The sequence below is a fragment of the Sarcophilus harrisii genome, chromosome 2 (assembly GCF_902635505.1).
Source record: "Sarcophilus harrisii chromosome 2, mSarHar1.11, whole genome shotgun sequence".
NCBI classification, from domain to species: Eukaryota; Metazoa; Chordata; class Mammalia; order Dasyuromorphia; family Dasyuridae; genus Sarcophilus; species Sarcophilus harrisii.
In genome coordinates this window covers 107492178-107516876 of record NC_045427.1, presented here as the reverse complement: position 1 = coordinate 107516876, position 24699 = coordinate 107492178, and the positions used below count along the sequence as shown (strand labels likewise).

At 34.7% G+C, this 24699-nt stretch overlaps 2 protein-coding genes across 8 annotated transcripts in view; one reads left to right on the top strand and one right to left on the bottom strand.

Moving 5' to 3' along the window:
• Positions 1-12954, top strand: part of VPS54 (VPS54 subunit of GARP complex) — a 77192-nt gene extending 64238 nt beyond the window's left edge. For all 3 annotated transcript variants that reach the window (XM_031950556.1, XM_031950557.1, XM_031950558.1), the window contains exons 19-23: positions 83-204; positions 310-390; positions 4902-5009; positions 7747-7841; positions 11522-12954. In XM_031950556.1, the coding sequence (XP_031806416.1) occupies positions 83-204; positions 310-390; positions 4902-5009; positions 7747-7841; positions 11522-11627 (512 nt within the window). In that variant the 3' untranslated portion in view covers positions 11628-12954. The remainder of the gene's footprint in view (positions 1-82; positions 205-309; positions 391-4901; positions 5010-7746; positions 7842-11521) is intronic.
• Positions 12955-13116: 162 nt separating this feature from the next.
• Positions 13117-24699, bottom strand: part of UGP2 (UDP-glucose pyrophosphorylase 2) — a 41414-nt gene continuing 29831 nt past the window's right edge. For 4 of the 5 annotated variants that reach the window (XM_023494916.2, XM_012540181.3, XM_012540180.2 and 1 more), the window contains exons 4-10: positions 22361-22546; positions 20904-21037; positions 19614-19911; positions 16839-17036; positions 16441-16683; positions 15575-15679; positions 13657-14139 (exon numbers count right to left, since the gene is read on the bottom strand). In XM_023494916.2, the coding sequence (XP_023350684.1) occupies positions 14032-14139; positions 15575-15679; positions 16441-16683; positions 16839-17036; positions 19614-19911; positions 20904-21037; positions 22361-22546 (1272 nt within the window). In that variant the 3' untranslated portion in view covers positions 13657-14031. Of the gene's footprint in view, positions 14140-15574; positions 15680-16440; positions 16684-16838; positions 17037-19613; positions 19912-20903; positions 21038-22360; positions 22547-24699 lie in introns of all 5 variants that reach the window. The other variant, XM_031950559.1, reaches the window with a different exon arrangement.

Below are 24699 nucleotides of genomic sequence, written 5' to 3'. Positions count from 1 at the left end.
ATAAAAACTTATTCAATCAAAGTTGGTTATAATAACCCTTTGTTTTTTCTCTCTTTTTGTTCATTCTTTCCATATCTTACAGCCCTTTCTTCACGCTGCCTCCAGTTAATTGTGCACTACATTCCTGTGATCCGAGCTCATTTTGAAGCTCGTCTGCAGCCTAAGCAATACAGCATGCTCAGGCATTTTGATCATATCACTAAGGTAATTCTTCATGTATTATTCACTTGGGCTTATAAAATTAAATTTTTAGTTGCTAAATAGATATGCCTGGAGATTTAAAGCCCATACTTTATTTTTTCATTACAGGATTACCATGACCATATAGCAGAAATCTCAGCAAAACTTGTAGCGATTATGGATAACTTATTTGACAAACTGCTATCTAAGGTAATAATGTATGTACAAAGTAATCAAACATATTTAAAGAGCATAATAGCTTTTTAATTTAATTAGGGTTTTTGATATATAACTTGAAGATTCATAAGAAAATGTAAATTTTTTGAAGTGGCTATTTTGGGCCTAGCTATCCTAGCCAGTATTTGGTAGAATGTTATTTAGGAAAATTGGGATAGTTGTGCATCTAGGTATTTAGTAAGTTATATTCTAAAGACTTTAAAAAGCATCAGAATAGTATGCTCAAGTCCCCATGGTAGGGGAGATAATCTATTAAGAAAAAAATACAGAAAATGTCAGGGATACTGTAAGTGTTCATTAATATAGGACTTTGTATTCGTTTAGTAGGAGAAAACAAGTTTTAGTGTGAAATCTGCCATCCAGGAGTGTCCTAGAGTCAGTAGAAGTAGCAGGTAATTTAAACTTCAATAGACATTTCTTAAACTCAGTGCTCCACTGCATATGGAGCATTGTGCTAGACATTGGGTGAAATACAAGGTTTAGATAAGACATGGACAACTGTATTAGAGCTTATGAGTACAGAATAGGAATTTTAACACACGATTAGAAAACAAAGTTATTGTGTAACTGTATAAAAGATGTGTAAACCAAGGTCTGTAGTGAGGAGGGTTATGGGGGAAATTAAGAAATGCTTTCTGGAAGAGGTGACATTTGAGTTTTAAAGGAGAGGCAGGAGTTCAAGAGGTAAAAAGAGGGAAGAAGTGGGTATTGTACGTATTGGGAATATTATGAATGAAGTCACAGAGTTGGGAAATTGTGGGGTATTGCAAGCAGGGAATTTGGCTGGAAAATCGAGTGGGGAGGAGAATAAGAGAAGCCTGGAAAGACAGAATGGTACCAGAGTATGGAAGCTCTGAACCTATGCTAAGTGATGGATTTGAACTATACCAGAGAGAATCATTAAAGGTTTTTATGTAGGGGAATAGCCATATCTGTGGGTAAAGAAGATTAGTGTGGTAACATAGTGAAGTTTAGATTGGAATGAGGGAAAGAGTGGGAATAAGAAAACTTGTGAGAATGTAATCACAATACTATAGGTGACTAGTACCCAAGATATGAGCTAGGATATGGTGCTAAGAATAGAGAAGCAAGAATAGATGCTAGAGATATGCAGTGATAGAATTGTTAGGATTCTGTGTTTGATTAGATATGAGGGAGAAGAGAAAAACGATAATGATAATTATCATTTCATGTAGAAGAGACTGCATGAATGGTGATACTAGCTGACAGAAATAAGTGGCAGAGAATCAGGCTTGGGGGAGAGATACACATTGTGGTTGTTGAGCTTGACATGGCAGCATTGCACCCAGGGAGAAGTGTCCTGTGAGCAGGCTGGAACTTAAGAGAGATCAGAGCTCACTGTAGACATAAGAAACATCTGTTACAGAAGTAAGAAAGTGGAAAGGGAGAAAAGGCCCAAAGATGGTGACCCTGGGAAATAACGCCACCTTGGATAGGCAGGACGAGAATCTGCAAAGAAAAATAGGAGCCGATAGAGAATGAGGGGAACCAAGGAAAAAGAGTATCTCCAGAAGGAGAAAATGATCAGGAGGGTCAGAGGGGTCAGGGGAAGAAAAGGAGAGGGAAGTTTATGATTAAGAGGTTATTGGGGACCTTTGAAAAGGGTGGTAGGGTGCCAGGGCCAGATTGCAGAGGATTTTGGAGAGAAAATTGACACAGAAATTTTAAAAAACAGGTTCCATTGTGGAGAGGTAAAAGGCTCAAGGAAAGACTTAGATTCTAACTCTTTACATCTGACATTCGCCTACCATCTTTTTACCTTTCCCACTGAGGACTTAGTGATCTGTAAATGGGAATGAAGTGACGGCAGGGCTTTATAGGGGTTTGTAGGGTTCTCCCCTTCATCTTCTTGGTGGTGGAGCTAATTTGGCAGCTATGTGACAAAGTGAGGACTGTTGGATTGGAGTTTAGAAAGATCTGAATTCAAATCTTGCCTTAAATACTTGATGCTGTGTAATCCTGGGCAGTTACTTAGCCTTTCCAATGCTCAGTTTCCTCAATTGTAAAATGGGGATAATAAGAGCACCTGATTCACAAGATTTTTTTTTTTTTTTTATTAAAGCTTTTTATTTTCAAAACATACACATAGATAATTTTCAACATTCCCCCTTGCAAAACCTATCACAAGATTGTTGTGAGGATTAAATGAGTAGCAAATGTATAGGGCTTTGGAAATCTTAAAACACTATCTTAAATACTACTTAGTACTATTATTGTCAGTACTACTATTGCTATTACTAGTTGTAGTACCACTACACTACTCTTCCAAACCTGACATGCCATCTTCTATCATGGTGCTTTTTTATTAGCTCTTTCCCCTGTCTGGAGCATGCTTCCTTCTGACTCTTTAGAATTCCTACCTTCATACAAGAATTAGCTCAGATGCCAGGTCTTGCAAGAGGCTTCTCTGATTCTTCTAGTTATTAGGCCATTTCTTCCTGAAATTACTTTTTCTTTACTTATCTGTGTATATGCTATATCCCCATATACCTTGAAGACAGGACTTGCTTCATTTTTGTTTTTGTATTCAAAGTACCTAAGGTAGTAGTGCTGTACACATCATAGGTGATTGATTGTTGAATAGAACTGAACCATACCTTTATACTTTGAGTTATTTCCCACAGTCCATTGTTTTCATATTGCCTTTCGTCCTCCCAGTGCATCTCTGGATGTTTCCACCTCTGCTTTTAATCTCTGCCAAGTTGAAGCATTGTGGAATTTTTTTCTTTTTCCAATTTCCAGGAAATTTCATTCTGGGTTATAAGTGAACAACAGTAGCATGAGAGCATCTAACATGACTTGAAAAAGCTTCCTAGTCAGTATTTATTATTTCATCTACTTTTTTTTAAATAATAAATTTTGTATGGTTACCATTACATCACCAAAATTTCTCCTATAATCCTTCTGAGGAGCATTCCATTTAACAAAAATTTTTAAAGAAAAAAGAGGGAAAAAAATCAGGGTAACTGATCAATACATCAAAAGAAGTCGGTTATGTCCAAATTAACCCACCCATGGAACTTTTACTTCTCTAGAGAAATCATTCCCTTTCTTAAAATAGGGCAGATGGGTAAAGTCAGTACAAATATATAGAGCTATTAAAGAAATACCACAATTTCCCCCCTAATATTCCTATTCCATTATATCTATTTTTATTAGAATATAATAGATATTACATTTCACATTTTATCCAAGAATAATAATGGATGTGAGTTTGCTAGATTATTTGTTTAGTTAAAATCTTATAAATAAAGTGATCATTTAATTGAATGTGGGTATATTCTAAATGTGGCGAGTATTTGTTGACCTAAAAGTGATCATTTGGATTATCCTAGCTTGATGTCTTCAGTTTTATTGACTGCACAGTAGAATTTAGGTGGTAGCTAAAAAAGCTTAAGAAATAAAAATGAGATTTACATCATATAACAAAAGCTCTCAATTTTTTTTTTGCTCATTGTGGTATGCTTTGCTATGAGGAATCATGGCATATTGGAACAACACTTAAATTTTGGAACGGATATTTTTATTTAATTCTTTAGAGTCTGTCATGTTTCCAGATTACTACATAAGGGTAATAAACAAATTGGGTTTATTTCAGAATTAGCATTTTGTAATACATTGTAATCGGTAGATTTACATTAAAATTACTTAGAAAGTTTTATCAGCAACAACCATAATATCCAGAATTTTGTGGCATTATATTAACTTTTGAAAGTCTCTCTAAATGCCTAACTATGAAATTAGAGTTTTTCAGACCAGCAAAAAATTAATATTTAATTCAGATCTGAAAATGGGAATATTTTCCTTAGATCTCCTGCCACTCTCCTTGATTAAGAGAATAGCATTTTTTTCCACTATTTTTGGGGGGGGCTAGAAAGGAGCATTTTAACATATTTACCACATCATATTTGCAATCAGTTATTTTCTAATGTAAAATAGCATAGGATATTTGTAAGTTTTTTTTAAAGATTTGTATAGAGAGAATAAGTAGAACTAGAATTGACTCAGTGATTTCACACTAGTAAGCCTTACTAGTACTACTTACTTACTAGTAGTACTTACTAGTACTACTTACTACTTACTAGTAAGTAGTAAGTGCTTACTACTGATTACCTACTGATAATGGTTGATATTTCTATATATGCTTCTACTTTAAAATTTGCAAAGCACATTTTATGTATTATGTGGTTTGAACTTTATCACAACTCTTAGTACAGGCTGTTGTTATTCCTCTTTTGCAGATGAGGAAACTTAAGCTGAGAGAAGTGACTTATTCAGAGCTACACAGCTTAGTGTCAGAGGCAGGGCTGAAATCCAGGTCTTCCTGAGGCTCAGTCTAGGACTCTCACCCTCCTGTCATAATGCATTTGTTTCAGGAGCACAGACAATGTGCCCATCATGTACCTTAGTAAAGTAACATTGTCAGAGGATCTGAACATTTTCTTATTTTTTTCTATTGCCAGTATGAGGTGAAAGCTCCTGTTCCTTCTACTTGCTTCAGGAATATTTGTAAACAGATGGCAAAAATGCATGAAGCTATATATGAACTCCTTCCAGAGGAACAAACACAGGCAAGTTTCTGTTCCTGAAACCGCATTCATAGATGGTCAGTTGGTGCTTGCAGTCATCAAGGTATCACTATGTATCATTTTTGACCCAATTGAAACACAGTAAAAATCTCTGCTTGTTTAGTGTTAAGTTGTTTGTGTGTGACATTTTTATTTCAGCTGATGTCTTGAGTATTAGTTGACTAAAAACAAAATTTCTGAAATCAAAGTATCCCTTGATCTCACAAGTCCATAGCAATTGCAAAGGGAAGATCTTATATTAGTGTGCCGAAGTCTCAGATTGTAGGGATCACAGATTCAAAATTTTTAATCAATTCAAAAATCAGCATTGTCAGTTATTTTTCCACTGTTAGTAGAGTCAAATGAATATAGGAGAATTTGGTGCTGATATTTCTAGGCCAATTAACTCAAAATCAGTATGCTTTTTTGTTAATAATATATTCCACAAAATATAGGCAAATTGCCCATTTTATTTGAGTAGCAAAATTAGCAAAACTATTCTTTGGCAGTTTTTCACTTCCCACTTGGTATTTTCTCTTACTTCTTGGGACTCATCCCCAGATGATTGTGTCTTATATTTATTTTTTTTTATGTTTGTTTTATTTATTCGGTGTTTTTATGCTATATATTGTATGTCATTTTTATGGTAAATCCATTTAGGCTTATCTGCTCCTAAAGATCCCATGCTCATTTGAAAATTATGGGTTCTGTGGCAACTAGGTGGTGCAGTGGATAGAGCACTAGCCCTGAAGTCAGGAGGACCTGAATTCAAATCTGGCCTCAGACACTTAACATTTCCTCGCTGTGTGACCCTAGGCAAGTCACTTAACCCCAATGGCCTCAGCAAAAAAAAGAAAATTATTGGGGTTTTTTGTTCTCTTCCCAGTCTAAACTTCCATCTTCTCAATGCCTGTTGATCTCATGTTAAAGGGAAAGTAATATTGATGAGACCATATCAGTATTCTTTTTCAGATTTTTCTTCTTTTATTACTCTATTTTTACCTATGTTGATGTGGTTTCTCCTTTTTCTTTCTTTCTTTTTTTTATTGTGAACTTGATCAACACAGACATTTTCAATATATGGAGAACAAAATAATACTGCATATGAAAACATTAACATTTTTATTACATAGTTCATTTTTTAAAAAAGATATATAAAAATTTAAAAAATTTGCTCTGTGATTATCTTTTTCAGAACTTTGTTTTCTTCTATACATTTAGAAGTACTTTTTTGATTTTTTTTTTTTTTTTTGCATTTCTCCCATTACTAAATCATTACATCTCTTTCCCTTTTATGAACTATGTCTTCCCGTATAATAAATAAGTAGAATCAAGCAAAATATACTAACCAATTTTGATGCAACTTCATTTGGTAGTTTTCCTCATGTAATGGAATTGGCTTTTTAAAAACCTAGTTTATTTCTACAAAATGAATGTGTTTTTTTACCCCGGTGTCCTGGGACTCACACTGAAGTACCCAGAATGCCAGAGGGCATTTTGTACCCCTTGAAAAGCCCCTCACAACTTTTTCTTTTCTGCCTCTCCTACTTCACACACAGAGTACCTGACCATTCTGTTACTTTAGACCTGCCAGTTTTAATTGAAAGAGTATATTTGTAACTCTGTGCTTTATTTGCAGAAGCTTTTGGCTTCTTAAAATTTTTCCACCTGCAACTCCTTTTCACCTGAGAAATATTTATATGATCCTGGGTATATATAAAATAAATATACAAATCAAACATTACCTGATAGGAAATCATAAGGAAATTTATGGTATATCTGCAATTTTGCCATTTATTAAAGATGAAAACAAATTTGCATACTAATGAAATGGATGTGCTTATTTATTTTTACATAATTAGATCTTGGCTGAATCTTTGATAGCTTTTACTGTAGCTAAATTTTTCACAATGCCGACATTGAGTTATGCAGCCCTATAAGGGACTGAAACCTAGTTTCAGAAGTTTTATCTTAAGGAATGATACTTTCACCAAAGCTAGGTATTGTCAGACAGTGGCAGATTTTTATGACACATTATTGCAATTCCAAGGATTCTCCTTAGATAAAAACTACACAGTTTTTGAGTAAAGGTAAAGTACAACTCCACAAAATCCTTTTAAGAGGGAATCCTTGATCCATATGACAATACCCAAACTTTGGTTTCAGCAGTAATGTAGCATGGCTTCCTTGTAATCTTTGGTACTTTCATAATGGTTGTGTCTTTCCTTCTTCTAAACATTTACCTTTAGTGTCTAAGTGGATGGATTTTAAGTTTAAGTTAAGACATATGTATCAGAGCCCTAGTATATGAAAGGCACTGTGCTAGAAAAATCTTGTAAATAGGCCCAGAGGCATGCATAGTATATTGGAAAGAGAAAGTATGAACTTAGATGTCAGTGAAAAGCAGTGTGAAAAGGGAGAACTGGGGAATTGGGGAAATCTTTCTGGAGGAGGTAGCTCTAGAAGTAGGAGTAGAAGAACTCTGCTAAATAATTTATCTTATTAATTTTTATTATCAATTCAAACTAGATCCCAGAATACTTCTTGTAAGAGGTAGAAAGTCAGTTGGTACAAAAGCAAGTTTTCATCCTACAGAGAAGGCAATCACATTAATAGTGACAGCTGTGACAAATTTTTTAAAATTTAGTTTCATAATATGTTTTCCTTTTTAAAAAATTGAATCATTTTATTTTTCTTTTCAGGAGAATGTCAAATAACATTTTTCCTCATGTGTTTCCAGATACTGTTTTTAAGAATTAATGCAAGCTACAAAATCCACATGAAGAGACAGTTATCTCATTTAAACGTTGTTAATGATGGAGGACCTCAAAATGGGTACATTTTTTATGTATTTTCACTTCTGAATTGCTTTATTAGTTTTTCTTTTATGATTACATTTTTCCCTCCTGTAATTGTCTTGCCCAATGTCTACCCTCCACAAAAAGTCTATAAAACTTGTCATTGAACCTTAGTTTCCCTTTCCTTTAATGATATTGTCTTCAGGCAGCCAGTATCCTCCCCTCTCTATCAAAATGTGCATTTTAGAAAAGATCTAAAAGCAGTTATTTTCCTATGTAGGATAAATTTTGTTCAGCATCTTTCAATTGAATTCTGTCCTAGGAAACCTAGCCTAACATAATATTATAAAGTTATTCTGCTAAAAGCTACTTGGAAATTATTTATCCTCAACTTATCCCTAAATAGATACAGACACTATTTTTAATTGAGGTGTTTTGTGTTGAAAAGGAAGAAAGAAAAGAGAAAAATATTCTATTTCTTTATTATCAGAAAAGGAAAAAAAAAAACCCATGAGATTTCTTTATTATCAGTGTAGTTTTTGCATAAATGATCTTTGGACTGATTTTACTTACTAGATTAAAAAAAAAAATACTAATTTGGGGCTTATAAAATGTGTAATTTCCCCAAAAGGGAATAACCTAAAAACCCCTGATTCCCCATTGGGTAGGCACTTCATAACTTTTATCTCCATTAATGAAATCTGATTTGATCTTCAAGCATTGGCAAAGTTACTTCATTTATTAGCCAGTAATCTTTGTTATGAATTGATTTCTTTTGCATGTGACATCCTTGTTGCTACTTATTGTCAGTCTCTTTCTGCATATCATTCAAATGAGTCATTTCATGTCTATTAAGTTCTTAAAAGAACGTCATCTATGAAAATGTACTTTATACTCATCAAGTGTAAAGTACATCATAAACTGAGACTGAAGCAACCTTTGTCCTTTAAATGAGCCTATAAAGTATTATTTTCACTGCCTTATTTTTTGTGTATCCTATTTAAAGTAGGATATTTGTTAAATATTGGTGTTGCATCTAAAATGCATTTATTCTAGTGTTACTATCTCCCCAACAGTGTTGCAGAAGGAACATAACTAGTTATGCTAAATTGTTACCCAATTTCTGAGGTTATGTCTTCATTTTGATAATGTTTTGATCTTTTTGAATAATTGTTCACTTTAGCCAGGATACTTAGTATCCACTATATCATAAGTGTGGGAACTTCCTCCACTAATACAGATAGCAGTGGTCTGTCTAGAATTTATAGTCATTGTCCTTGAGGTATTGAGAAGCTGAACATATTTTCCTGATTTTAAGGTTTGCTGCTCTGTTTGTTACAACATGCTGCCTCTCATATAAAAAAAATCTATTGAGTAAAAAACACTTTGATATTGAAAATATCTTGAATGAGAAATATAAAGCCTTTGCTGAGCTTTGCCCCAAATTTTAAAAGTCTGTTACTTATGGTATATAGGACAAAGGCTAGAATATGTGATAACTCTTGATTATTTACTGTTCCTTTGATCCACATTATTGGGGGAGTGGGGACAAGAGGGAAGGAAGAGCCTTCAGAACCCAGGACTTCAGGACATAGCCAGTAGAACTCTAGGCTTAGGATCAGGAAGTCCTGAGTACAAACCCCAACTGTTAACACTTTTTTTTTTTTTTTTTTTTTTTTGCTTAATAGTATTTTTTTTCCTATGTAAAGATAGTTTTCAGTTATCTTTTTTTTTTTTTTTGTAAGATTTTGAGCTCCAAAGTTTTCTCCCCCAAGACATGAAGCTATGATATAGGATGGATGTGTGTGTGTGTATAGTATGTTAAACATCTCCATGTTAGTCTTGTGAAAGAAGAATCAGAAGAAGAAAAAAACTACAAAAAAACCCCCCAAAACCCAAAGTGAAAATAGTATTCTTTGATCTGTATTCAGCCTCCATAGTTCTTTCTCTGAATGTGGATGGCATTTTCCATTTCAAATCTTTTAGAATTGTCTTGGATCACTATATTGCTGACTTTTAACAATAGCTGTGTGACTGGAGCAAGCCATGTAGGTAAAAGATAGTTTTTAACATTTATTTTTAAAAATTGGGTTCCAAATTACCTCTCTTCCTTCCCCTCTTGCCTCCCTCCTTGAGAAGGCAATTTGATATAGATTATACATATGCAGTTATGCATATTAAACATGTTGTGAAAGAAAAAAGTGAAAGTAGTATCCATTGATCTCATCATGTTCATCATTGAACTCCATCAGTTCTTTCTCTGGAGGTAGATAGCATTTTTCATCTTAAGTCCTTTGGAATTGTCTTGGATCATTGTATTGCTGAGAATAGCTGCCATTTGGTTGTTGATTGTACAGTATTGCTGTTCCTGGGTACAGTAAGGTTCCATAGTAGCATCTCCTTTACAGGCTTGTTGTGAGGATCACATGGAGGTAACATGTAGTGCTCTGCAAATCTTCAAGTCTATATGGCTGCTATTATTTTAGTTGAGATAAGGTAGGAAAATGAAATTAGAGCAGCCATGATGGTCAGGAAAAGTACTGAAGGAGGGAAGTCATGGTGAGGGTTAATAATTGATTTAGAATGGTTAAGACTAGGAGAGAAGATGATAAAATTATGGTGCATTTGATCATGAAGTGCACTTGTAGTAAGATCAGGGATGTGGCCATTCTTATGCATAGCTGAAGTATTTGAGGAGATATTCAAGTATTTTAGTTCGAAGGCAGGAATTGGTGTAGAGAATAAGGCTCAATCAGGCAAGGATTGGGACTACAAATACTCCATTCTTTTCCTTGGGCAGGTGGGGAAAAAAAGAAGGGAGCTATTGTAGGAAGTAAGAAATAAGATGGTTAAGTATCTCTTTCCATTTATTTTAGAAACTTATTTCAAGACTGAATTGTTCCTGGTTTTTTTACAATAGCCTTCTCTCACATTCCCAATAAAAACACCCCAAAACTTGTTATAGACAATAGGTTCCTTTTTTGGAGACAGTGGTTCATGTATGGCTGAGTTATTACCCACCTGTAGCCACAGTTTTTACTATAGATAATTTTCTCTCACTATTTTAGTATGTACCAGTTTCTTAAGATGTTACTAGATAATTTGTCTTATGAAATCTTAATGCGTTGGGTTTGAATCCTACATAATTCACGAAACTCCGAAAGCCACAACACCAGTTTATTAGCTTCTTATTGTTTATTCATTAAATCATATCCTTCTGCCCAAAGTAAGGGCAAAAAATATGCTGTGGTCTGTCACTGTGAAGCATTTATAGGCTGTTAACATGTCATCACTTTCCCAATCCCAAAATTTTGGCGTCAACCCAAGATCAAATTTCAAATGACCCTTAAATTATTAGCCTCCATAATTTTACAGATGAGCAAAGTCATTGCCACAGAGGTTAAGCGACAGCTGGGGGAGCAGAGAACCTTCAGTCCCAATTCCAAACCTGGTGCCTTTGACTTTAAATGTCTTGCACATGAGGTCACATCACATCTTTTTCAGATACTGTGCTGAAGTATTTCATAAAGCAAAACTCACTAATAAACTTATTCATTATTTAAATATCTGGTGTGCATCTATATAGTAGCTTAACAGGATATATTTTACAAGATTTTCTAAATAAATTGGATTTTCTAAATAAACAGATGTATTTGAGTTTAGATAGCCAAGGGGTCAATTAATGTATTTAAAATAATTTTTTCTCCTTATTTTTAGGTTGGTTACAGCAGATGTAGCTTTTTACACTGGAAATCTTCAAGCCTTAAAAGGACTTAAAGATTTGGACCTAAATATGGCTGAGATCTGGGAACAGAAGAGGTGATAACATACTGGAAAACTTATTTGTCAGACCACAGGATGTATTTAAGAATTTTGATGCCTGTCTCAGATATTTAAAGCAGAGCCCAAAAGCATGTATGTGGGGGAATGGGAAGGGTGATGAAAGTATCAGTGTTGGGAACTGAATTCAGTGGGACCTGCAAGGAATGTCCTTTTTTGTGCATCCTCAGTGAGGGATAACTGATCAGGTGTCTATAACATTTTTTCATTCTCTCTGGAAACAGACTCAGGTTTCTTTGGACCAAATCCAAAAGAACACATAGCTGTAACACAGCTGTAGTTGACTAGAATGCTCTATATACCTTTATATTAAAAAATGCTTTGCATTTCTTCCAGTGCAATGAAATTCATATGGTATCCCACCTTATTTAATGATGGTACAATTTAAAATATTAAAATCTTAAGTCAACCTCTGTAGAAAATGTTTTCTCTATGAAAGTAATGCTGTTTGGAAAATTATTTTTTTACAGATCTTTCTATAAAAAAATAAACATCTTTTGATTGCTTGGATTTAGGATTCCCCTTTTTGTTTTAGTAAGCATTCATGTTTCAGGGTTTGTGTATCTCATACTTTCTCTTTATACTGCCACCCATGCTGAGTAAAGCTTTCCAGGTTATTCTGACCACTTGAAATGATAATCATTAGTGATGATTAAAGAATAAGATGTTGGCATTAATTTATGAAGCTACTAATTTAAGTACTTTTCAGTAATAGTAAGTAGGGCTGGTGTTCCATATCTGTATTTTTATATTTATAAAGCAACCTATGAAGAATTTTTTTTTGTCTTTCTCATTTTTGGCAGAGGTACAAATGCTTATTTATACAAGTCTGCCTACTTGTGAAAATAAGTTTTTATTTCAAAATTTTGTATGTTACCTAAACATTGCACACCTTGGGTTCTTAATTTTAAGTTACTTTGATGTGTGATGTCTATATACCAGAGAGAAGTAGAATTTTTTAGCATAATATAGTACAGGTTGCTATATATAAGCTATTATAGTATTGGGGAGGGGAGTGTAAGGTGATGAATGGAGTTAACTTGTTTGGAGAATTTTTTTATAAACAAACACTTTACCTTCACTATTAGAATCAGTAAGCACTCTACCAGTAACAAAGTGCCTGTGCTTCATCTCACATTAACAATCTTACCTAAACATGTCAGAGTGCCTAACCTTGTAATGATTATGTACAACCAAATGGTCTATTGCTATGTTAAGGTTTCCTCAAAGGCAAACCTGTCTTTTTTGCTTTACCATTATGAAGATGTCATCAGTTCTTAAACTGTCTAAAAAATAAAGCTATAAAAATATCAAGACTTTTAAAGACCAACTTCTTTTAATAGTTATACAGTAAGATACAGTTTAGCATTACTATGGATCTTAAAAGCACGTGGCCCAAGAACAAGCTTGGAAGAAATGGAAGTGACCATTTTAATAACAAAGAACATAGTAATTTAATGACAGACAACTTGTAGTGCCATTTGTGAGCTTTATTATTTGGCCATTCTGAGATACTCTTGATTAATCTTTTTGTCCTGAAAATTGTCAGTGTATGATTTAAAAAAAAAAAAATCCCAAACCCAAAACCATAAAGGGAGGATGCAGCAAAAGGAGGGATGGAGCAAAAGGAAGGAAAGGGGTGATGTGAAAAACATTACTTATTACTCTTTGACCCCACAGAAGATGGGGGAGGAGAGAGGAGAGAAGCATAAAGGAGCCAAATCCAATCCAATAACCGATTCCCACCAAGCAAAAATATACACACACATATACTATACACTCACTCTTGAAGAATAAACACATCCTTTGGAAGGAAATAAAACTGGCTAGTCTACATCCTCACAAAGAAACATGATGAGGTATCAATCCATTTTGTACAAAGCCAAAGCCAAAGAAAATTCTCAAAGATGCAAAAATTTAAGTACCACAATTTCAAGCCTTCCCAGTCTTTTAAATATCTATTCTGCAATAGAGAAAGATTACTTCATAAAAATGACATAATTGAAAAATTATAAATGTGCACATATGTATTGCTTCACAGCTTTATTTTTAAATTACAAGCAGTTCAAAATGACCGGAGCCAGACATGCCTCTGTTAAAAGATCTTCCAGCAGAGCCACTCCTGTGTTAAGACCAGCAATATTGCACTTCAAAGTTAATGATGTACATACAGATCTCTTCAAAGAAGAAGTATTGCTTTCAAATGTCCATCTGTGCTTTTAAATAAGAGCGTACTGCAGAAAACTCTACTTTAAAAATTAATACTTCAGGGTACAGTGAAATAGTGGATAAAGCACCTGCCTCTATTCCCAAACCTTATTGAACATTCCATTTGTGAAAAACAATTTAGCTCATAATCAATAAAACATATGGAGGCATATTTTTCTTCAGTGGTCCAAGATCCGAAGGTTACCAGATACAATTTTATTCTCTAACACAGCTCCAGGAGGGATATCAATTCTGTCACCATGGTTTGCAATGATGATAACCGTTCCCTAAATTAAGAGAAAAATAAAAAGACGGTGTTTTAAAAAATTTAAAAGACTAAAAGGCACTTTGCATGTATTTTGAAAATAAAAAGCTATTTTTTTTTTTAAGAGTAAAAGGCAGCTTCATATTTCACCCTTCAGTTAACATTGATTTATTCCATTGATTCAGCAAAACATCCCAGTCTTGGGCAGAGATCAATTAAGATGCAAATTTCATCTCCTCCCAGTAAAGTTCTAAAAGGTACATTCAGCTCATCGTTAATACAAAATTGTAAACATTACAGTAAATATTAGACTCTAATTCAGTTCTTTACATAGTTTACTATTGACATTAATCCTATTATAGCAAAATTGATTGATAGGTCAGGAATTCTCATGTCCGTTAAGAAGTTGAGGAATGGGTACAGGCCATTGGTGGCCAACCCAAGACTGCTGCTCTGGTATCTTCTTTTGTGTCTACATAATTACAGGCCTGGGGGACAGACAATGCCATGATTGCTAGATGGCCAAGAAGACCCAAGTTCAAGTTCCACCTCTGAGCTCTAAACAGTTCTCCAGACTATCTCCAATACCAGTGAGACCAATGGGTTCAGTCCCAATCCCTATAAAATTCTCCAAAACATGCATTTCTTTGGCGAGTCCAAGAGTTCCTTAATAGATGAGGAAACTAAGGCATAAAGAGACTTCTTGCTAACTGCCTAACAAGGTTATATAGTTAGAAGGAGCAAATGACCCCAAATTACTGCCTCAGACAGAACAAATGAGTCACAGACTTGGAGACAAGTGTCTGAGGCCTCCCAGTGCAATCTCATTTTACTGGGAAGGAAACTGAAGCTGGGCAGGATGATGCGACTGTCCAGGCCGCTTCTGTTGCCACTCCACTTACCTGCCTCTTGTCAGAAACTTAAGTTGTCACACTGCAAGTGCTCAAAACAGGCCTGGTGTAGTTTACATTTTCACCCAAGGAAATGCTTAAATCTTGAACAATTAAATGACTGTCAGTCCCAGAACTCAAGCCCATTTTTGATTAATTGACAAAACATCCTATCTCTTTTCTGTTTTTATATGTCATGCTGGAAACACTTGTCAAACCAAGTGAATATCACAGTATTTACTTATTATCAACATCACCTAAGACTATAGATAACTAACAAGAATTATCTAATATTTTCATGGTTCTTTATATATGAGAATGTGTGTGTGTGTGTGTGTGTGTGTCCTCACAACTCTTGAGGGAGGTGCCATCATTATCCTGTTCTACAGATGAGGAAACTGCCTGAGTTTGGCCATCTTCTTCACATCTTAACTTAAACCAAATATCTTCCCTATAATAAAACTAAATAAAAGGCAAAAAACACAAAGTCCATTTCTTCAAATTTCCCCATTACAAAACAAACAACCCCCTTCCCCCATACACTACTTTCCACTATGTTTTCCATACCTTTAATGAGACGTTCTTGCCAAATGTCACATCTCCAGACACTGTGAGATGATCCAATTCGAGCATATCTGGTATACTTTCAAACCTCCTTAGGTAATCCTGGACCTTTCACATAAGGAAAACAATTCATTTCAACAACATAAATCTATCCTAAAAGAACTTGCCGTCTATAATTGGGGATATAAGACCTAAATTCAGAGAAAGGTTACTGACAGTAACTTGGCATTTAAATGCCAAAATGATTGAGTCAAATAGCTACTGCAGGAGATAAGGAGAAACCACTGAGCAGGAAACATTTTGACTAGGAAGTCAGTCAGGTTTGCATTGGGTCTTTAAGGATGGACAAAAATAAGACAATTCAGAGGCAACATGAGTTACTGTGACTTACTATAATTTACAAGGATTAAACAATGACTTTTGATCATGCACATTAAACGTTTTGGAAATATGAAAATATCTGTCCATGAATAAACTGACTAAAGATCATACTGTAAATTAACAATGGATTTTTATTATCAAATGGCATTCTTTTACTTCTGAGAGATCCAAAAAAGAGACTATAGTCAATATTATGAATTTTGAAACAGATTTGACTCAATAGCAATAAATAAATAAAATAGTGCTGTCATTAAGATTGTGATTTTTAAAAAAAAGGTAAAGTAAAATATCTCCAAACAGCCTATCTCACCTACAAAAGTTTCTTTTCTTAAAAGGTGTTATGGTCAAGATAATTGAATTATGGAGATAAACACTTCATATTAAGTTAAAATTATACACACACACCCCTCTCTCTCTCTTTTTTTTTTTTTTTTTTGGCAATATGCAGGTTCATTCAGAGAATTAAACTGATATTTTTAAAATATTACCTTTGTAAAAGAGCTTCCTAATTTAACCAAGGGCACAGTAGGAAATTCTCGCTTTTCACTCATTGTTAAGGATCCTGCATTAAGACTGTAGAGATTTGACATTACAAGTAGAAGATCAGATGTAGTTTTAACAGGCAGAAAACGGCTTCGAGGAACATTAATGCCAAGAGAATTCTCAAAACTTTTTATAGCAGCTCCAACCGCAGTCTCCAACTGAATAACGTTTAGGCCTCCATCCAAGGTCTGAAAAAAGAAATATACTGGGCTGTACAGACTTGTCATCTTGGCTCTGAGATATTAAAAGCCCTATGAGATGGTTTAAAATAGAAATTTACTATAACTTCCTAACAGAGATGTGTGCACAATATACATGGATATCTTGACCCATTCTTGCTCACCTTTGGATTGACAATGATTTCCATATCAATGGCATTCTCCTCCTGCAGTCTCTTGACTGCTGCTAGAGAGATCCACAGATTGTTTGTGTTAAATATTTTGAATTTTGATACAGACTTGAATTCATCAACGTGGGCTTTTGGCACTTGAGCAATTTCTACCAATCTCAGTTTGCCTTCATATTGTGTAAGGGTACCACCCTAGAATGGCACAAGAAAAGAAAGTAGCATTCAGAGTTTACATACAACCCCAAATTTTTAGTTTTTATAAGTATACTACATATAAAAGAAAAGCTCTGAAAATAAAATGCAGGATTAATGAATTTCTGTATAATTCAAAGACCCACCTATTTGAAATACTCAGGAAATTATAATAGGGGACTATCATTAACATCTTATAAATCACTGTTCACCTCTACAACACCCTAAGTAAATGTTCCCCCTTCATTTTATAAATAATAAACAAAGATTAGACTATGTGCAACATAATCTTATAAACAGAAAATCAATCTGATTTCCTAATGCAAGAAAATAAATAATATATCCCCTCATTTTTACATAGTATTTAAAGTTTAAAAAGTATTTTTGTCACGACTGTAACTCAGAGAAGTTATCAGAGCTGCTCTCCCACTTCTTCAGTGCTGGTGCCAGGATCCATACCACTCTCTCCACACTACAAGCCTGGCCTCAAACAGCCTTCTGACCCTGAGAAAATCAATTCAGTTCACTGTGTCTCCCCTTCCTTATCTGCAGAATGAAGAGCTCTGGACACTGGTTGCTGAGGTCCTTTCCAGATATAGCAGGGATTTTTCCATTCATTTCATGGTACCTTCAGTACACAAATGTATTAGATGCTTAAGACCTGTTGATTGGCTGATCCTATAACTAACAGGTAGTTATGCAAAAATTTAGCTTTTGTTCATCTAGTGTCATGGCTAATCCCATCAGACCTCAACATATGTTATGTGGTTTGGACATGATTTAAAGTGATATATATTTGAATCTGGGTAACAAGTTATGCTATAACAGTATTTTATCATATAGGTTGTCTCCAACTTAAAAAAACCTGTTAAAAATTCAAAACACAGTTTTCTAAGGGAAAGTTATAGATGTTGCTTAGATTATCAACCCTACCTACAAATGTCTGTTTAATTCATAATTACCCAATTTCCAGAAAAGAAAGCTTTTGTAAATGGATATCCTTTGTTTTTTTTTACTTGTATTCTTCTCACTCATCAATTTCTTGCAATTTGGCTTCCAATTTTACAACTTACTGGAGTTGCTTTAAATTTACCAACAGATTTCTCAAGTGCCAAATCCAGTTTTTTTTTTTTTTTTTTTTTTTGTAAATCCCCATTCTTCTTAAATTCTCTGTAGTATTGGACAAAGCTGACATCTCTGACTTTGTGCTCCCTTGGTTTCCCAGTTTGGTCCTTCCCAGTCACTTTTGCTGATCATGATCCAACTCTTCTCAACACCTTCTCCACAATCAACAGATCCCCTAGATTCAATTATCTCTACGCAGATGATTCCCAGTTCTAGATCTACCCCCATTCTACTGAGCTCTATGTCCCACATCATTTCTTTGTCTCCCCAGGATCTAGCACATAGTAGGCATTTACTAAATGCCCGCTGATCGATGCTGTCTCCTAACCTGATTGGGATGCAAAAAAAAAAAAATGCAATTTTAAAATTCAAGTATGGTATCAATAAAGAATAGCACTAGATTTGCTAAGGGCTCAGTTTCTCCATCCCATTCTTTGTTGGCAAAGTCAGGGAACACAGCATGTAATACCTACCTCTTAATCTGAGACACCAAGAATGGGTGGAAGACCCCATTTTCCTTGGCTGCCTTAGAATGGGAGACTGCCCACCAATCTAGTGGTATTAAGAGGGCCTTTCTTAGTTCCACCACATAGTAAATGGTTCATGGAGGGCTCGAGGAGGGGGGGAGCTCAAAATATATCTAGCTCAACCCTTTCTTTTATTCATTAGGGAACTATGGCAGAGTGGCAGAGCCAGGGCTGAACCTGGGCCCATATTTCCTCTGTACCAAGGAAAGGAGAAAATGAGGGGAAAAAAAAAGGAGATAGGGAAGAAGAGAAGGAAGGAAGGAAGGAAAAGGGGGGAAGGAGAAAAGGAGGGTGGGGAGGAAAGATTGCTGGGTACTCCCCAATAATTTTCAGAGCCATAGCAAAATATTTTGCAATTTACCCTCATAGCCACTTAACTTCTTGCAAAAAGGCACTTTTTCAAGCACAAAGATAATTAATCTACAGAGAATCAGAGTGGTAATGATGAAAAGCACACTGGATTTGGAGTCAGAGGACCTAGATTCAAATCCTACCTTTATAAGTTGTGACCTAGAACAAATCTCTTAACCCCATTGCACCTCATCTGCAAAACTGAGGGGTCAGGGCCTGGCCAGATGGCCTGGAAAGGGTCTTCCAGCTGATCACTCCAGATCCCAGAGTCCCGTGATTCTACTGGCTAGGAATCTTTCTTCCCATGCAGCGGAGAATCTATTTGGCCACATGAGGACACTGAGCAGCCAAGGATTGCACAGCCAACATCAGTCAGAGACAGGTCTCAACCCCAGGCCATCCTGATTACCCAGCCCATTACACTACAATGCTTCTCAATTATAATCATAAGCACTCTAAAAATACAATATATATATAACAACTGTACAATTTTTAGTGGGCAAAAGGAAATAAAAATGTTAAATTATATAACCTATCAAAAGGAAATGATTTAGCAATTCCTTTTAGCTTTTACCTTTACATCTGCCCTTGTCTTGTTTGTGACTTCCATAACAAATTCACAACGTTTTCCATTGGGTGGATTCATAAGATGGTTAAGAATATACAGATCCACTGTGGCACCCAAATTGTCTATGTTCGACACAAAAATGTACTCCTTTCCCTCTCCTATAAGAGTATCAAGCAAACCAGAATTGTAGAAACTGGCATAAATGTCTCCATGACCTGGAGGATACCAAGCTTCTGTATTTTCCCCTGAGTATGAGACATCCTTTGCTACAGGCAGTAAAGATTCTTTATTAATTCTAGGGTACCTGAAAAAAAAAAAAAAAAAGACATACCTAAATAGAGCTTACCCTTAAAAGGACCATTTCTGGCAAACTTTTAAATTAAAAGTTAAATGTACTATATCCCTTTAAGAAAAATCCTTTTCCCTTTGAGAAAAAGCTAAACTTACAAAATAAGTAAATTCAGGGGAAGATAACTTTCTTTTACAAAAAGACTCACTATAGAATTTCTCTAAATACTTTTCTTTTTAATATAAAAAGCACATAAAACTGCTAAGGACACAGAAAAGAGCAGAGGATCTATTAAGGGAAAATCAAAACAATTTAGAAATGAACGCAGTAAAAATCATTGAAATAAGATCACTAGGAAAATGAATTTAGGAAAACAGATTTAGAGACCTTAGAAACACATCAATTGTATAAATTGAGGTATACTTCAATTAATATTTAAAGTTTTTTTTCTTAGAAAAACCTAAAATGCTGTAATAGTATTTTATGCCACAATGTAAGAATTTAAGAACTCCCTCAATCACCTCTTCTTTAAAGAAATTGACCAAGGGATAGAACTCCCCAGGATTTTCACCAAACTGAATTATATAATAAATGAAATGTTTTTTCAATGGACAAGGAAAAAATACACTACAAACCAAAAAATTTTCTGATCCAGTTCAGAAATTTTGTATATTTTTTCTCCAACCAATCCTCTTATATAAAGATAGACAAAATGGAAAAAATGAGAAATCTTGGTCCCAGAGTCCTAACATGGATGGCTACTTTCCGTACTGGCCAAGGCCTATTAAGTCTATTCTAGAACACATTGTCACTTAGATTTTCAGCTAAAGCATAAACTGACTTAAAAATTTACACTAAAAACAAAAGCAAATGCTTAAACTTCAATAGCAATAATCACTTCAATTTCAATATATTTCCAGATGCTCTCCTGGAATGTGATGGAGAACTATAAAATGAACAATTCCCAAATCTCTCACTTCTTACTCCAAGTTGTATATCTATAGTACCTGCTTTGATTAAAAGTGTAGATTTTCACACGGCAATGACTGTATTTCTGAAGTATTTTCTTTGTATCTTCATCAGTATTAAAAGAGTTCATCAAAACAAGAGGAACATCTGTGTTGTAAGTTTTGTTCAAGTGCTAGGAAATAAAGTATAAATGATATAAATATTATCAGCTGTACTTTTTTGCCCAGAACCTGAGAGGGGAAGAGGAGATGGAAAGGGGAAAACTTCGAAAGAACTAGCCCACTCTGGTTTTAGATATCTGAATTTACTTTCAATTTAAATTTTCATTTTGCATTTATCAGATATTCTTTGGGATTACAAAGTAAGATGCCTAAGTGTCTCTCAGCTATTAATATAAAAAGTAACCCTAACTAATACCCTTCCTTCTCCAATCCCATCACTGCATCACCTGAAACAGAGGGGCAATGGGATATAATGGAAATGGCACTGGATTGGAATCGGAGGACTTAAACTCAAATTCTAGGTCTGTGATTTACTGCCTGTATGAAACATGGGCACAAAAATGTATTCCTTTCTCTTTCCTTTAAGAGTATCAAGCAAATCAGAATTGCAGAAACTGGCATAAATGTCTCCATGACTTGGAGGATATTAAGCTTCTGTATTTTCCCCTGAGTAGGACACATCCTTTGCTACAGGCAGTAAAGAAGTTTGCAAATCTTAAAGTGACACATAAATGTCATTATTAGTAGTAGGATAGGGATTGGATCTGTGATTTCATTGATGATTTACAATTATCTGATATGAACTTCTAGGTGAAGAAATTCCTCTACTAATAAAGGTTCACTTGCACAGTGAGGAAAATCTTGAACCTAAACCTGCCTGATTTTGAAGGCAGCTCTATCAATTATGCCATACTGTGTCTTGCTACTATCATTAGGTAAATGAGATCTTTTCTCTGGGCTTAAATGTCCTCATGTGAAACATAGGAGGATTAGTCTAGATCAAGGTTTCTTAAACTTTTTCCATTTGTGACCCCTTTTTACCTGAGAAATTTTTAACATGATCCCAAGTTATATAAATACTTATAAAAAGATGTATTTTAAATAATCACACACACACACAAATTTGAAGAGACTTCTTATGGGAGTTTAAGAAGTTAGAGTCTAGATGGTCTATAAGGTCCTTTCCAACTGTAAATCTATCCTCCTAGGACCTAAAGTCTTGACACATAAATGCTGGATATTTAATGGATACATAGAAAGAGAGTAAGCCAAGAAATTCAGGAATTCTAGTGACCATATCTGAACTTAAGTGTAAAAGCTCTTGAGCTTAATTAAGAATTAAGCTAGGGGGGGCAGCCAGGCAATTACTATATTAAAATACAACAACTTATTGCCTTAACATTTATAACAAAAAAATAAAAAACACCCAACTCCAAAACAACTTTAATTTAAATTTTATTTAATGTTATCATAATTTGTTAAATATTACCTACCTCAATTTGCTGAACTGTCAAATCCAAAAAGGTGTTTTCATTCCGTACCCCAATTAGACTTTTGGGGCCTTTACAGCCCATGCTTGTTCCCAAGCCACCATTGAGTTTTACTACCACCAACTTATTCAGGACGGAAGATATATTATCTGGCAAGCCTCTGGCCTTTATCTTTTCATAAGGCTGAATCTAAAAAAGGGAAGGGGGAAACCACCAAAAAAAAAAAAAAAAAAAAAAGGATTAAAATGTCAAATAATACGATCTTCCTTGATGAGCTTCTGGTCATTTATTGCAAAGACAATAAGAGAGAGACTTCTGAGATACTTCTTGTTTTCTCTCCAGTTATATCTACATCAATCTACACTAACTCAATGTCAATTTACTTCAGGTCTGTGTCTGACTGTGTCAACACCTTGTTCAAAAACCTTTATGAAGGAATCCTATAGGGAAAAAAATCCAAACTCTTGGGCATTTAAAGTCTTCTAGACCTAATGAGGCAGCCAGTGGCTCAATAGATAGAGCACTGAACAAGGAGTCAGGAAGACCTGGAGAAGGAAATGGCCAGCCAGTCCAGTATCTTTGTTAAGAAAACCCCAGGTGGGGTCACAAAGAGTCACTTAGGACTAAACTACTATCTGAATTCCCTTTCTTTCTCTCCCCAGTCTAACTTCATTCTACTTTTTTTTATGAAAATCCATGTATATCTTGCCTTGCCTGTTCCCTCTCTGTGCACGGCTAGATTTTTCCTCCTCTCTTGCCATCTCCTCTATCCTTTCTGGATAATTGCCAGATGGAAGGGCTCCTCATTCTGGTTCTTGGTGCTTTCATCTTATTTCACCTTACATATTTATAACCACATGTTATTAAACACTCTATTAATAAGGTCCTTGAGGGCAGAAATTGTATTTTATATATAGATCCTTTTAAAATAATTGCAGCAATCCACATTTGTCCTGTATAATTTGAGTTTTTAGTTGGGGGAGAAATACTTTTCCATTAGCATCAATGATATAAAGGTATAATTCTTGGTACTATATCTTTATTAGTAAGGATAGTGTCAAAAAGGTGTGAAGATTATTTTCTTTATATATATAAGAGAGAGAATACATAAATATATCCATGCTTAACTGTAGCTTAAATGGGGGGGGGCGGGGGAGGAGGCAGAATAAAAGAGAAAAAAAAGAACAACAAAAAGTACATAGCAGAGAACAAAAGATTATCCTACAAGGAAGCAAAAAAAAAAAAAAAAAAGGATGGACAGTTATGAATATAATGTCATCAATTATATATGCTTTCTTGAAATGGAAATTTATTGTTACATGTTTTGAATTCTCCCTGATTTTTGGCTGGGCACATGCCAATTTTTTTTTCCTTTTTCTATTTTAACTTTTCTTATTTTGTTATTTCAGTTTTAAATAAATATATATATATTTTAAAGGAAAGGTCCCCAGTATTTCTTTTCACATTTGTATTTCGCTGGGGGAATAAAGATGTGAAAGCAAGGGGGTTTTGTTTCAAGGAAAATTTTAAAGTCATTAAAAGTACTACATAGCCTGTAAAAGTCTGAGCACTTCTCTGAGGCATAATTTCTGTGTCTGCCCAAGATAATATGTACTTTTGGACCAGAGGGACAGCATGTCCCTCCAACTACAGTTCACATTCATAACTTATAAGTGCAGATTCATAAAATAAATTGGCAGTTCTCTTTTCCAAGTCAGATAAGGTTTATAACAGTTCTTTCTGACTGAAAAATTAAGTATGCATGAAGTTATTATTTGCAGCTGAGCATGTTTAAGTTCTATTTCCTATAAACAATACTGATTGAGTTTCAAACACCCACTTATCAAGTTATAAGGGTTTATTTTTCCTTTGTAATTATGGCCACTGAACCAAAAATCAGTACATAAAATGTGAGAGATATTCCATTTGCAAAGCTTCATTGGAAATTAATATTTTTTTTTAAAATTATGACTGTCCCAGATAATGACAGACTCATTATACTGTAACAATGGCCCAAATTTACAACATAGCTGAACAAAGTTAGAGGTTTATTCTATAGCTATGGAACAAATTCCATGCTGGGAATGAATCAGTGATTTTAATAGAATTTGCACTGCACTCCAACCAAAGAGGCTAACTGGCAGCATCATCTCAGTAATGTCTCTCAGTGCCACATGTCCTCCAACCCATCATTCAACATAATTTATATTATTACATTTAATATTAGTGACATTTCAGTGAGATATCTACAGTGAGAAGAACTGTGAAAACATCTTTTTGTTATTTCAGTCACAAGTCTCATGCTGCCAGCTTTTGGGAGCCAAACTTGAATACTGTGTCTT